The sequence below is a fragment of the Tachypleus tridentatus genome, chromosome 2 (genome assembly GCF_004210375.1).
Source record: "Tachypleus tridentatus isolate NWPU-2018 chromosome 2, ASM421037v1, whole genome shotgun sequence".
In the NCBI taxonomy this organism is placed as follows: Eukaryota; Metazoa; Arthropoda; class Merostomata; order Xiphosura; family Limulidae; genus Tachypleus; species Tachypleus tridentatus.
This window is the reverse complement of record NC_134826.1, coordinates 139,195,330-139,211,998: the sequence shown is the minus strand read 5'-3', so window position 1 is coordinate 139,211,998 and position 16,669 is coordinate 139,195,330. Positions and strand designations below refer to the sequence as shown.

General features: G+C 34.3%; 1 protein-coding gene across 2 annotated transcripts in view; it reads left to right on the top strand.

Annotated features, from left to right (window-relative positions):
* The window catches only part of LOC143245235 (kynurenine aminotransferase-like), a 42,975-nt gene extending 35,082 nt beyond the window's left edge, over positions 1-7,893 (top strand). For both annotated transcript variants that reach the window (XM_076491360.1, XM_076491359.1), the window contains 2 exons: positions 6,280-6,366; positions 7,370-7,893. In XM_076491360.1, coding sequence (XP_076347475.1) covers positions 6,280-6,366; positions 7,370-7,435 — 153 coding nt within the window. In that variant the 3' untranslated portion in view covers positions 7,436-7,893. The remainder of the gene's footprint in view (positions 1-6,279; positions 6,367-7,369) is intronic.
* The last annotated feature ends 8,776 nt before the right edge of the window (positions 7,894-16,669 follow it).

Genomic DNA, 16,669 nt, shown 5'->3' with positions numbered 1-16,669 from the left:
TATGATACACTGTAAAAGCAGTTGAACAGAGGAAAGCTAATATTTATGATACACTGTAAAAGCAGTTGAACCAAGGAAAGCTAATATTTATGATACACTGTAAAAGCAGTTGAACAGAGGAAAGCTAATATTTATGATACACTGTAAAAGCAGTTGAACCAAGGAAAGCTAATATTTATGATACACTGTAAAAGCAGTTGAACAAAGGAAACCTAATATTTATGATACACTGTAAAAGCAGTTGAACCAAGGAAAGCTAATATTTATGATACACTGTAAAAGCAGTTGAACCAAGGAAAGCTAATATTTATGATACACTGTAAAAGCAGTTGAACCAAGGAAACCTAATATTTATGATACACTGTAAAAGCAGTTGAACCAAGGAAAGCTAATATTTATGATACACTGTAAAAGCAGTTGAACCAAGGAAAGCTAATATTTATGATACACTGTAAAAGCAGTTGAACCAAGGAAAGCTAATATTTATGATACACTGTAAAAGCAGTTGAACCAAGGAAAGCTAATATTTATGATACACTGTAAAAGCAGTTGAACCAAGGAAAGCTAATATTTATGATACACTGTAAAAGCAGTTGAACCAAGGAAAGCTAATATTTATGATACACTGTAAAAGCAGTTGAACCAAGGAAAGCTAATATTTATGATACACTGTAAAAGCAGTTGAACCAAGGAAAGCTTATATTTATGATACATTGTAAAAGCAGTTGAACCAAGGAAAGCTAATATTTATGATACACTGTAAAAGCAGTTGAACCAAGGAAAGCTAATATTTATGATACACTGTAAAAGCAGTTGAACCAAGGAAAGCTAATATTTATGATACACTGTAAAAGCAGTTGAACCAAGCAAACCTAATATTCATGATACACTGTAAAAGCAGTTGAACCAAGGAAAGCTAATATTTATGATACACTGTAAAAGCAGTTGAACCAAGGAAAGCTAATATTTATGATACACTGTAAAAGCAGTTGAACCAAGGAAAGCTAATATTTATGATACACTGTAAAAGCAGTTGAACCAAGGAAAGCTAATATTTATGATACACTGTAAAAGCAGTTGAACCAAGGAAACCTAATATTTATGATACACTGTAAAAGCAGTTGAACCAAGGAAAGCTAATATTTATGATACACTGTAAAAGCAGTTGAACCAAGGAAAGCTAATATTTATGATACACTAAAAAAGCAGTTGAACCAAGGAAAGCTAATATTTATGATACACTGTAAAAGCAGTTGAACCAAGGAAAGCTAATATTTATGATACACTGTAAAAGGAAAGCTAGTTGTAAACCAAGGAAAGCTAATATTTATGATACACTGTAAAAGCAGTTGAACCAAGGAAAGCTAATATTTATGATACACTGTAAAAGCAGTTGAACCAAGGAAAGCTAATATTTATGATACACTGTTAAAGCAGTTGAACCAAGGAAACCTAATATTTATGATACACTGTAAAAGCAGTTGAACCAAGGAAACCTAATATTCATGATACACTGTAAAAGTAGTTGAACCAAGGAAACCTAATATTTATCATACATGTAAAAGCAGTTGAACCAAGGAAAGCTAATATTTATGATACACTGTAAAAGCAGTTGAACCAAGGAAAGCTAATATTTATGATACACTGTAAAAGTTGAACCAGTTGAACCAAGGAAAGCTAATATTTATGATACACTGTAAAAGCAGTTGAACCAAGGAAAGCTAATATTTATGATACACTGTAAAAGCAGTTGAACCAAGGAAAGCTAATATTTATGATACACTGTAAAAGCAGTTGAACCAAGGAAACCTAATATTTATGATACACTGTAAAAGCAGTTGAACCAAGGAAAGCTAATATTTATGATACACTGTAAAAGCAGTTGAACCAAGGAAAGCTAATATTTATGATACACTGTAAAAGCAGTTGAACCAAGGAAAGCTAATATTTATGATACACTGTAAAAGCAGTTGAACCAAGGAAACCTAATATTTATGATACACTGTAAAAGCAGTTGAACCAAGGAAACCTAATATTTATGATACACTGTAAAAGCAGTTGAACCAAGGAAACCTAATATTTATCATACATGTAAAAGCAGTTGAACCAAGGAAAGCTAATATTTATGATACACTGTAAAAGCAGTTGAACCAAGGAAAGCTAATATTTATGATACACTGTAAAAGCAGTTGAACCAAGGAAACCTAATATTTATGATACACTGTAAAAGCAGTTGAACCAAGGAAAGCTAATATTTATGATACACTGTAAAAGCAGTTGAACCAAGGAAAGCTAATATTTATGATACACTGTAAAAGCAGTTGAACCAAGGAAAGCTAATATTTATGATACACTGTAAAAGCAGTTGAACAAGGAAAGCTAATATTTATGATAAAAGCAGTTGAACCAAGGAAAGCTAATATTTATGATACACTGTAAAAGCAGTTGAACCAAGGAAAGCTAATATTTATGATACACTGTAAAAGCAGTTGAACCAAGGAAAGCTAATATTTATGATACACTGTAAAAGCAGTTGAACCAAGGAAAGCTAATATTTATGATACACTGTAAAAGCAGTTGAACCAAGGAAAGCTAATATTTATGATACACTGTAAAAGCAGTTGAACCAAGGAAAGCTAATATTTATGATACACTGTAAAAGCAGTTGAACCAAGGAAAGCTAATATTTATGATACACTGTAAAAGCAAGGAAACATAATATTTAACAAAAAAGCAGAACCAAGGAAAGCTAATATTTATGATACACTGTAAAAGCAGTTGAACCAAGGAAAGCTAATATTTATGATACACTGTAAAAGCAGTTGAACCAAGGAAAGCTAATATTTATGATAACGAAGGAAACCTGTAAAAAAGCAGTTGAACCAAGGAAAGCTAATATTTATGATACACTGTAAAAGCAGTTGAACCAAGGAAACCTAATATTTATGATACACTGTAAAAGCTAGATTGAACCAAGGAAAGCTAATATTTATGATACACTGTAAAAGCAGTTGAACCAAGGAAACCTAATATTTATGATACACTGTAAAAGCAGTTGAACCAAGGAAAGCTAATATTTATGATACACTGTAAAAGCAGTTGAACCAAGGAAACCTAATATTTATGATACACTGTAAAAGCAGTTGAACCAAGGAAAGCTAATATTTATGATACACTGTAAAAGCAGTTGAACCAAGGAAACCTAATATTTATGATACACTGTAACCAAGCTAATATTTATGATACACTGTAAAAGCAGTTGAACCAAGGAAACCTAATATTATGATACACTGTAAAAGCAGTTGAACCAAGGAAAGCTAATATTTATGATACACTGTAAAAGCAGTTGAACCAAGGAAAGCTAATATTTATGATACACTGTAAAAGCAGTTGAACCAAGGAAAGCTAATATTTATGATACACTGTAAAAGCAGTTGAACCAAGGAAAGCTAATATTTATGATACACTGTAAAAGCAGTTGAACCAAGGAAAGCTAATATTTATGATACACTGTAAAAGCAGTTGAACCAAGGAAAGCTAATATTTATGATACACTGTAAAAGCAGTTGAACCAAGGAAAGCTAATATTTATGATACACTGTAAAAGCAGTTGAACCAAGGAAACCTAATATTTATGATACACTGTAAAAGCAGTTGAACCAAGGAAAGCTAATATTTATGATACACTGTAAAAGCAGTTGAACCAAGGAAAGCTAATATTTATGATACACTGTAAAAGCAGTTGAACCAAGGAAAGCTAATATTTATGATACACTGTAAAAGCAGTTGAACAGTTGAACCAAGGAAAGCTAATATTTATGATACACTGTAAAAGCAGTTGAACCAAGGAAAGCTAATATTTATGATACACTGTAAAAGCAGTTGAACCAAGGAAAGCTAATATTTATGATACACTGTAAAAGCAGTTGAACCAAGGAAAGCTAATATTTATGATACACTGTAAAAGCAGTTGAACCAAGGAAAGCTAATATTTATGATACACTGTAAAAGCAGTTGAACCAAGGAAAGCTAATATTTATGATACACTGTAAAAGCAGTTGAACCAAGGAAAGCTAATATTTATGATACACTGTAAAAGCAGTTGAACCAAGGAAAGCTAATATTTATGATACACTGTAAAAGCAGTTGAACCAAGGAAACATAATATTTATGATACGCTGTAAAAGCAGTTGAACCAAGGAAAGCTAATATTTATGATACACTGTAAAAGCAGTTGAACCAAGGAAACCTAATATTCATGAGACACTGTAAAAGTAGATGAACCAAGGAAACATAATATTTATAATACATGTAAAAGCAGTTGAACGAAGGAAACCTAATATTTATGATACACTGTAAAAGCAGTTGAACCAAGGAAAGCTAATATTTGTGATACACTGTAAAAGCAGTTGAACCAAGGAAAGCTAATATTTGTGATACACTAAAAGCAGTTGAACCAAAGAAAGCTAATATTTATGATATACTGTAAAAGCAGTTGAACCAAGGAAAGCTAATATTTATGATACACTGTAAAAGCAGTTGAACCAAGGAAACCTAAAATTTATGATACACTGTAAAAGCAGTTGAACCAAGGAAAGCTAATATTTATGATACACTGTAAAAGCAGTTGAACAAAGGAAACCTAATATTCATGATACACTGTAAAAGCAGTTGAACCAAGGAAACCTAATATTCATGATACACTGTAAAAGTAGTTGAACCAAGGAAAGCTAATATTTATGATACACTGTAAAAGCAGTTGAACCAAGGAAACCTAATATTTATGATACACTGTAAAAGCAGTTGAACCAAGGAAAGCTAATATTTATGATACACTGTAAAAGCAGTTGAACCAAGGAAAGCTAATATTTATGATACACTGTAAAAGCAGTTGAACCAAGGAAAGCTAATATTTATGATACACTGTAAAAGCAGTTGAACCAAGGAAAGCTAATATTTATGATACACTGTAAAAGCAGTTGAACCAAGGAAAGCTAATATTTATGATACACTGTAAAAGCAGTTGAACCAAGGAAAGCTAATATTTATGATACACTGTAAAAGCAGTTGAACCAAGGAAAGCTAATATTCATGATACACTGGAAAAGTAGTTGAACCAAGGAAACCTAATATTTATGATACACTGTAAAAGCAGTTAAACCAAGGAAAGCTAATATTTATGATACACTGTAAAAGCAGTTGAACCAAGGAAAGCTAATATTTATGATACACTATAAAAGCAGTTGAACCAAGGAAAGCTAATATTTATGATACAGTGTTAAAGCAGTTGAACCAAGGAAAGCTAATATTTATCATACACTGTAAAAGCAGTTGAACCAAGGAAACCTAATATTCATGATACACTGTAAAAGCAGTTGAAGCAAGGAAACCTAATATTTATCATACATGTAAAAGCAGTTGAACCAAGGAAAGCTAATATTTATGATACACTGTAAAAGCAGTTGAACCAAGGAAACCTAATATTTATGATAAACTTGACGAAGACAGGATACAATTTTTCTGTTTCTGTTATAAATATTTATCATATTGAAATACATTTTCCTTCTCAATCTCCTTTCTTTGTAACATGATGAACTTCAAATGTCCAATAGCAGAAATAGGTTTAAGCCTTCAATAACAACAGTGTTTTGGAGAACGTGGGATCTATTCGTCCCTATTCTCTGAAGTAAACTAAAACTATTAATGTACCTATCAAGCTTTATGTTAAACCCATTTATTTTTACCATCTCCATAACATATGAAGGCAACCCATTCCAAAGGCCAACCACCCTTTAAGAAACTAAAATGCCTTAGCTGCAGGTGACTCCTAACTTACTAAAATCTATATTGTGTGTTCTAGTCCTATTATTTCCACTGTTAAATATGAAAACAAAAATGATGCATCGACAGTATCGATTCCTTTATCACCTCAGTCAGATCTCTTCTGATTCTTCTCTTTCTCAAGAGAAGACAGTTTCAGATATCTTAACCTCTCCTCGTATAACAACCCCTCCTTCATGTGCATCATTCTAGTAACTGTCCTCTGAATCCTTTCCATCAATTCGATGTTCTTCCTAAGGAGCCTAAGACTGAACATAATATTCCTGATGTGGTTCAACCTGCTATCATTTTTCTCCTTTGTATTTTACAAATCCTCGCTCTTGCAAACTTAGCTGTATAATAGTTGCATTTAAAAAGTTTAGGAAGGTACACTCCAATGTGTATGCATGCTTGTACGCATATATATATATATATATTTGTGTGTGTGTTTTTTTTCAGAAACTTCAGGGTCTACCATTCAGTGCGTATTTCAGCGACGAAAATAAAGTTTTGGGAGAAAACCTTATCAGGTTTTGTGTTATCAAGGTAAATTAAAGAGAAAGTTAAACAAAACGTTTTTATTAAAATCATTGTCAAATAATTATCTGATATTTAAGTTTGTGATAATTTCGTTTTGAAAGAAAGATCAATGCATTAGAATGTATCTTATAACGATTGATAACCTTTTTGTTAACCGGTAGATGAAAAGGTCAAAACGTTGTTCTCTGCTTTATTAGTAAAAGTTTTAATTCCCATATCATTCGCCCTGAGATACATTTTTATTTCAAGTTGGTTTCTCCTCATCAGGAATGTATTAGAATGTCAACTAGATAGCTCGTAATAAATTGAGGCCAGGTGGTTAAGGCACTTGTCTCGTAATCCGAGGGTCACGGGTTCGAATCCCTGTCGCACCAAACATGCTCACCCTTTCAGCTGTGGAGGCGTTATAATGTTATGGTCAATCCCACTATTCGTTGGTAAAAGAGAAGCCTAAGAGTTGGCGGTGGGTGGTGATGACCAGCTGCTTTCCCTCTAGTCTTACACTGCTAAATTAGGGACGGCTAGCGCAGATAGCCCTCGTGTAGCTTTGCGTGAAATTCAAAACAAACAAACCAAACCGTAATAAATTGCCTGTAAAAACATAACTATTTTAAAGCTAAAAGTTCAACCTATCATATTAAGTAACACTTTTAAATTAATGTAAAGTGTTGGTACACGTTTTGAATTCACCTTAAATTTGTCCAAGGTAATCTACGTGTATAACATAGGATACTAAAATATAAATTCGCAATAATAAAGCAGAACATAAACGCGATAATACGACGCGTTCAGTAAACGTTTTGGAATCATTGTACTGGCGTTCGTGTTTTGTTTTATCATTAAAAAGTTATCTTTCTCGAAATATGAGTCCATTACTAGAAGTTTCATAACTATTTACTGCTTTTGATCCAGAGAGATTAACTTAATAAAATACGTTTCACATACGAAAGTTTGAACATAATAAATTTTGTAAAGAAGAACCCGACCTTTTATATATATTTTTTATTAGGATGAGAGTACACTGGATAAAGCCGCTCAGATAATTCTTGACATGAAGAAATATCTCACTTCTTGAAGCAAATATGCTATACTTATGCAATTTTTTAATCGAGGATTCTGAAGGTTCGTCGTTTCATTATGGCCTCATTTCGAAGAAGTTTAAAATTTTCTCTTTCAATTCTAAGGAATACTTGTAAAACGAAGGTTTATACGTTTAAAAAAATACGTTGTGTATTAACTATCTGCATTTGTGTATATACATACGTGACATAGCCACACCTCATCCACTCAGCATCCAACCAATTGGAGGCTGCATGTTTTTTTGTGTTTAGGGTCTAATAAACACCTTCTAGCCATTTAACATAACTACTCAACATTTCGTATCCGGCTATGCCACCGATATGTATATATACCCTATAAATAAGTATGTTTTGTCATCTTCTATTCTGTTTATTGTAAAATGATTCAGATAAAACTTGCTAATTGTAGATTCTAACATTGTTTCATAAATGTAATAAAGTCAGTGTAATAAAACTGACTGGTTCTTTTGTTTAAACAACGGGGCACAAGTTTTTAGACAAATTTCAAGCTAGCACTCGTGACGATTAGAAATGGACATTACATTACACTGTTACTGTTTTCAGGACAACACTTAAGATTAACATCTTGTGATATGTCCGGTTCCGACATCTTAGTTAATTTTCAATTGTAAATGGTTGTTCATAGCAGATTATAGAACTTTAATGGACTCCAATTGCTTGTTGGACAATGACGTTTCGGCTTCTATACAGAGGCAGAGGTCTTCTTCGATCTAAAGGAGGCCTCTGTATAGAAGCCGAAACGTCATTCTCTAAAATTTCACCGAAACAGCGATGGTTGTTCGTTGCAAACCTCAGCGCTTCCATGGACATCGTTAAACAATCGTTTACAAATATAATTCAAACACTGAGTGTCTGACAGGACGAATGTTCCCCAACCTTCAATAATTTGTTTGTCAGTTTCTTGAGAAGTTTCAAACTACGAATATCAATTAAACGTAAGTTTAAAACTTTCTAATCTCGTGGTAACAGATGTCAAGATTGGTGAAACGTTCAACTGTTTCAGGTGTTACAGGATACTTTATCGTGAGAACGAGATTAATTTGGGATGAAAAAGACACCGATTACAGTAGATTCATTAAAAGACCCGCGTATGTAATCACGAGTGAAAACATAAGTCAACCAACTCGTTCAAATTTACAAATAAACCAAGAAATTAATGGTATCGACTCCAATTATACGCCGAAAGGTGTATACTTTATTAGCATAAAGCTGTAAATACTTCTAATTAATTAAAAACAATAACATCGATTACATAAAAGGTTACACTTTAACTTATATTAGATCAATAGTGTTTTTAACCCGATCAACAATATTTATTTAACTTTAATGACTTTTGCTTTATACGTCATAGTTTTACCTGGCAGTATTATTAGTGAAAAGACAAAAACAATTAAAACTTACAACGAGTCAGTGGAATGAAAGTCTTGTACATTTATAGATAAACTGCCATTTTCTGTCAGTGTGTCTCGATAAGTTAGCCAAAAGAACTGGAGCAACCTCAAGGACAATCAGACTTTTGGTTCAGAGATACCAATTTTCATATAGTTTGTCGGCACAAACCATTCAGACTCATGGAGTACTCTTTGAGGTGGTTGATACAGAAAGTAAAGTGAACTCGTTTTCCTTTAGTAAATGGTGCCAAGTGACTAAGGGTTCGACGTGAAATATTACTTGTGTATACAGTTTCTCATCCTGTATAGTCTGTCTTGAATAAACATATTTTCAACTAAGTGTTATCAGATTATGTAATAAATACATACCCGATCACAATCGTTTAAACTTGCAGATCTGTCTAGTTAAAATCACTCTGTGTGAAAATCATCTCAATTGTCAATGATATTCTGACAGTGTTAGTTGTTTTTGACAGGTGTGTTCAAATGTTTGACTTTTGTTAGCATTTCACAACTGTTATTTTATAACACGTTCCAAGATCATAATTAAACATGGTCAAAGTATATATTTATTATACAGTGGCATTTCAGCTCGTGAGAAGAAAGTTGAAATGCTTGTTTAATATTTCACAACATTAGACGTAAGTTCAAAGGCTGAAGTTAGCCCATGATATAGTATAATTAAACTATGTGGTCAGTTTAGGGTGCTTCACAGACATGTTGTCTTCTGTGTGAAATACAATTTCTTCGAGCTACAGGACGGATACTAAAATTTTTAAAAAGCTACTCAGTTCTTCATTATGTGTAAAGGATATCTTGTTTTGTAAGGAGAACATTAAGTAGACAGCAAAATTAGCCAAAATATTTTCATCGAGTTCATCAATTCGACAAGTGTTAACTTTACCATAATACTGATTACATTTGATGTTAATTATTTGTCTAGTCCTAAGGCTCTAGTACTAAGGCACATGTTCCAGATTTTGTTTAGTCTTTGGACCAGCAATGTTTTTGTACTTAAGTTTCTTGCCATGGTTATGACATTGGATCTTTTACTATAAAACTTCGAACAATGACCGAGTTTGGTCTCAGATCACGTGTTTATATGCACTTTCTGCAGATCAAAAAACTCATTACAATTGCAGCTGGGGACTTCAGAGATTGAATATAGGCTTGTTATAATTTCAGTTTCTTCGACCATCCTTCTCAAGAAGCCCCCTTCCCCCGCTAGTACAGCGGGAAGTCTACAGATTTATAATGCTAAAATCAGGGATTCGATTCCCCTCTGTGAGCTCAGCAGATAACTATAAGAAAAGAAAACACCTTCTCAAGAAATTGTTCATTGATTATAAGCTGTGGGTAGAAGATTGATAATTATTGTTAATTTCAAATCCTTGTTCATTATATTGTTAATGGTATTGGAAGAAATAAGTTCATCACAATTAATGGCTTTATAAGTTGCAAGGTTCTCTTTTGAAACCGTAGCCTTCACTTTGAGGATGAAGGTGTCTCTTCAGATTGGTTCCAGTGTAGTTTTGGAGTTTCTTAATGGTATTAAAGCTTTGCTGTGCAATGTTTATGTTTCTCCTTTGAAATTTCGTGCTTTTCAGATCTAAACTCTTCAATAATTTCATTATATAAACACATTTTCTTGGAAGAGGTTATTATATGTATTCTTCCAGCCACAAGACTACTCTTGGTGGCATAGCGTTATTGAATGAACAAACTCTACTGATGCCAAAGATGGTTTCTGGACTTACATCTACAAAAACATGCCACTGCATATCTTAATACAATCAATTTTATCGAGTGTGGTCAACTTTCTATACTATACTTCTGAAGTTATTCTATTCAGAGTTCTGTTTTTTTTTCATACCACCTGCCATAACTTTGGAAGCTTGTAGAATAAAGGAAACTTTAGAAAAATAATTAACTTAATCTTATTTGTACTGCTCAAAGGGTTATATTTTGATTTACACGTGGGGAAAACGACCTCATTAAAATAATGTTTTAACATTTGGTTTATTCATCAGAATGAATATTTTAGTACATATTCAAGTTATATTACACAAAATCATCACAATATAAATATGTACAATAAAATTGTAAAAGATAGGTGTAACAAATGTGTCAGTAATATGATTACATCTGTTTTTTAGCAGATATCAATTTTCATTTACTAATGGTGACCATAAATAAGGCACCAGTTTCTCTGTTTCGTTGTTAATTTCGAGTAAAACATATATTGGTATCTTTCCATCTCAAGTAACTTAGTGAAATATTCCTAGTATCGAGAAATCCCCCCAGTGGCTCAGCGGTATGTCTGCGGACCTACAACGCTAAAAACCGGGTTTCGATACCCATGGTGGGCAGAGCACCGATAGCCCATTGTGTAGCTTTGTGCTTAATTCAAAACAACAACAATTGTCTTCAGAAGACAACGACAATACATTGTAAATTTGTGACAAATCAGGATTATATGCAATACTTATTTTAATAAGAAACAGAACCTGTTAGAGGTCCCTCATATATCACATGAATTGTGTTGAAATTAAATAATTGCATTGTATAAATCTGTTGTTGAATTATATGTTCTATGTGAAACTATAGACCAATTATTTTTCAGTGGGTATAAAAATCTGCTGATATTTGGTATTTATTGTATTTGTAAAATTTCATTAAATGTAAAAATAATAGAAAAAATTATTGTAGCAGTAATTTTACCAGTAAGTAAACCTTGCTAGCAGTAGCCATGTTATCTGTTAATCAAATCATGGTGGCAGTAGCCATTTGATCAACAGTTGTATGTATACTACGTAAACAATGCTTACAAGATTTTGATAACTCATAGTAATATCTTGCTGGCAGTTGTTGTTTGACCTAGGTGTGTGTGACTAATAGATAAACATTACTTTCTGTAAACATTTCACCTACAACCCGAGTGAATGGTCAGGTGGTTTAAGCACTCGATTTGTTATCTAAAGGTCGCGGGTTCGAATCCACGTTACACCAAATATGCTTGCCTTTTCAATTGTGGGGGCGTCATAATGTGGCGATCAATCCCACTATTCGTTGGTAAAAGAGTAGCCCAAGATTCGGCGGTGGGAGATGATGATTACCTGCTTTCCCTTTAGTTTTATATTGCTAGATTAGGGATGGCCAGTGTAGATAGCCCTAGTGTAGTTTTGCGGGAAATACAAAAACGACAAACAAAATATAAAGTTTGTTAGCAGAATTTATTTGACCAAGATACGAGCGAATAATAGCTAAACCTCGCTTGCAGTGGCCACTTGACCCAGATGTGGAAATTGATATTAGCCGTTGTTTTACATTATCTAGCATTAGACATTTGACATAGACTTTTATAACTAATAGGAAACTTTACTGACAGTACTGATATGATCGAGTTGTTGTTGACTGATAGGTGAAGTTTATTTGCAATAGACATTTCATTTAAGTTTGGGCGACTAATAGTATGCTTCTGTTAGTATTCATATGCCCTACATATCGATGACCAATAGGTAAATATTACTTACAGTAGTCACATTTGATCTAGACTGGGTACATAATAAATTAAACTCCTTGTAGTAATCATTTGTCCTAAATACGTGTGACTTTGTTGGAACTAGTCATTTCACCAAGATATGACTGATTAACTGGCAAACCATAATGGGAGTAGTAATTCGACCCAGATAAGTGTTGTCAAGTTCTAAACCCTGTTGGAATTAGTTATTTGACCTATATATGTGTTAATATCCGGTAAAGCTTACTGGGAGTCGTCATTTAACCTAGCTCCCCAGTGGAACAATGGTATGTCTGTGGACTTACAGCGCTAGAAACCAGGTTTCGATGCCCGTGGTGGACATAGCAAAGATAGCCCCTTGTATAGCTTCGTGATTGATTCAAACAAACATTTGACTGTAATACGTGTAACTAACAAGTAAACCTTGTTGGGAGTAGTCATTTGACCTACACATGTGTGACTAATTGGTAAATCTTGTTGGAATAGTTATTTGATATAACGTTATTTGAAAGATAATAATGACTCGTATGCTGTCAACATTTGAATTTATGACTCATTGTCCTAGTTTTTCTCTGTTAAACACAAAACAATTGATGAATCTATATCATGAATACCATTAATAATCTTAAACCCTCACCAAATACATCCAGAAAAATCAAACAAGTTGAGAGATTTTAGGACAATCCCACCATCCCAGGTGTCGTCAATAATTGAATAATTATTCAATAACTGAGTGTCCTTCTAGCGAAGGGAAGCCTAAAAAATGCATACAGTACTCCAAATAATACCTTACAATTGATCCATACAGTAAAACGATAATATTCTTTATATTGTATTCAATATTTCTATAAATACTACCAAAAACTCTATTAGTTCTATTTTTAGATACGAAACAATATTTATTTTCGATCTTTTTCTTCAATCACAGTACTCAATGTATTTTCATTAAGAATGTGACAGAAATTTGAAAACCCACATGCATCACCTCACATTTTGGATAATTAAACATAATTCCCACGTACTGTACCAATATATTAAACAAATTTCCCCGTAAGCCTGCAGTATTTCCGATACATTTAGCCACCTCAAAGTCGCAGCTTATGTACCCACATAATTATTTACATACCAGGTATGTCAACTGGGTTTAAACTACCTAAACTTACAACCTAACTTTTACCGTTGCTCTTTGCCAGGGCGCTACTCGAACGTTTCAGGAGTCCGAATATGGAGAGGGTTTTTCTCGGGGTACTCCCGTTTTTCTCCCACATCAAATCACGGATATTTAGATTTTTAGGTCCCCACCCAGTTTTTGTGCTACTCTAATAATTATAGTTTTTTTGTTTGTAAGTTTTCGGATTTACAACGTTAAAATCAGGGATTCGATTCCCCTCGGTGGGCTCAGCAGATAGCCTAATGTGGCTTTGCTGTAAGAAAAACACACACACTGACCTCTGTTGTTAGAATGTACACAAGTGTGCACACGCATGTAATGTTTTTTTCTAATCACTGGTTATGCTTGCCATGCACGAAATCTTACGCAATGTGAAGAGAAAATAATTTTTTTACCTCTTTCTGTTACATCCGACTCCAATCGTTTCTTTGGGGTCAAATAATTTTCAACTGAAATTGCTGCCATAGTTTTGATTACCGTTGCTCCTGAAGATATTGTCATAGGACATTGAAACACGTTGAGTCTTTCGAGCATGTCCCTGTTTGTAATAGCTTTTTTATTGTGTAATGATTTTAACGTTGTATTTCTTTCACTTGCGGGGCCCGGCATGGCCAAGCGTATTAAGGCGTGCGACTCGTAATCTGAGGGTCGTGGGTTCGCATCCCCGTCGCGCCAATCATGCTCACCCTTTCAGCCGTGGGGGCGTTATAGTGAGACGGTCAATCCAACTATTCGTTGGTAAATGAGTAGCCCAAGAGTTGGCGATAGGTAGTGATGACTAGCTGCCTTTCCTCTAGTCTTACACTGCTAAATTAGGGACGGCTAGCACAGATAGCCCTCGAGTAGCTTTGTGCGAATTTCAAAAACAAACAAACAAACCTTTCACTTATAAATAGATGTTTCACACAAGTGTCGTTTCATATAATTTGTATGATTATATATATGAACAAATTCCTCTTGTGGTGCAGACACCCAGACTACAAGTGTATGAACTTATAGAAAATCATTGAATAGTCTCACCTGAGAATAGAAATAGTCAAATATCAATCATGAAGTAATGCTAAGCCCTTTATTATCCACGTTCGGTTTTAAAATGGAATAATGAGATTGGCCACAAACTGAAATGCAGAATGAACTAAACTTTATAACACAAACGCAGGGTATGATCTGGCTTTTCCTCACACTGGACTGTCAGTTTTTATTGGTTTATTTCAACTTTTCCTTCAAATTTAAGACTGTCTAAATCCAATCTTCCTTAAGTCACACTCACAAAAAAAAAAATGCATTTTACGCATAGTAACTACTGTTTGTTAACACTTGACTGGTAATGTTTCTAGCACACACAAGGCCTCAATCTCTAGAAAACAACTGAACTATAATTGATTGTTTTGGCATTTCACACAAAGCTACTCGAGGGTTATCTGTCCCTAATTTAGCAGTGTAAGACTAGAGGGAAGGCAGCTAGTCATCACCACTCACCGCCAACTCTTGGGCCACTCTATTACCAACGAATAGTGGGATTGATCGTCACGTTATAACGCCCCAACGAACCCGTGACCCTCAGATTACGAGTCGCACGCCTTAACATGCTTGACCATGCCGGGCCGAACTTTAACTGAAGGACATGTTTTTGACATCTTTGCCCAATGCGCAACATAGGAGGCAGAAGAGATATTAGATACCCAAGAATAACAAATGGATAAAGATAGCTAAAATAAAATCAACTTAACGGCTTTCTCGACCGTGTTATGTTAAAAATGCATATCCAGAACACACAACAAATTCACAATAATCTCGGAAATGTTGCAGTGAGGCAAAAACGCATGGTATACGTTGATTACTGAAAATATGCGACATGAAACGAACTTTGAAACATCGCATCTTCTACTTAGACGTGAAAAAATTAACAACTTCAGTTACTTTAACATTATCTTGAAAGATTTAACAGAGTGAGTTTTAGAATAAGCTTAGCCAATGAAGTTTCAAATAGGAAAAAATATGATGTGAATGTTTGTTTTTGAATTTTGCGCTAACCGTCCCTAATTTAGTAATGTAAGACTAAAGGGAAGGCAGCTAGCCATCACCACTCACCGCCAACTCTTGGGCCACTCTATTACCAACGAATAGTGGGATTGACCGTCACGTTATAACGCCCCCACGGCAAGCATGTTTGGTGCGACGGGGATTAATATGATATGAATTGTACGAAAGAAAACATAAGGCTAGGAGAGAGATAAAGCTCAAAGAAAATAGGGTTTAGATACTTTGCTTTCAGTCCATTTAAAAACCAATTTAATATGTCATTGATAACTTTAGTTGAACTCAGTTTGGAATTAAGCACAAAGCTACACAATGGACTATCTGTGCTATGACCGCCAAGGGTATCGAAACCCGATTTCTAGAAATGCGAGTCCACAGATATATTGTTGTACCACTGGGGAGCACTTATTTTAGCATGACATTTTTTGCTGATGTTGCATCAAGAATCCTTAAATATTTTGCAATGGAAACAACGGTCCAAGTCAGTTAATACTTAGGAACACACGTGCGTGACTCCTTACGTAACCAAACCGCAGATTAACAACATTTAAATAGATAAATTCTTGAGGTTAAACAGACATAACAAAATAAGTAATTGGCATATTATCATCCAAACAGAAGTCCAAGGTTTAAGATGTTAAACTGGATATTGTTATATGAATAATTTTAATATACAATTAAATACCAGTAATACATTTTATAGAAGGAAGTTTGTTTGTTTGTTTTTGAACTTCGCACAAAGCTACTCGAGGGCTATCTGCGCGAGCCGTCCCTAATTTAGCAGTGTAAGAGGAGAGGGAAGGCAGCTTGTCATCACCACCCATCGCCAACTCTTGGGCTACTGTTTTACCAACGAATAGTGGGATTGACCGTCACATTATAACGCCTCCACGGCTGAAAGGGCGAGCATGTTTGGCGCGACGGGGATGCAAACCCCCGACCCTCAGATTACGAGTCGCACGCCTTAACGCGCGTGGCCATGCCGGGCCACTAGAAGGAAGTGTCAAACATTACTACAATAGTAACTTTCAGATCCTACTGTTTGATTAGATAAAATATTGGTGCTGATTGCTGTTGACCAGGTGTT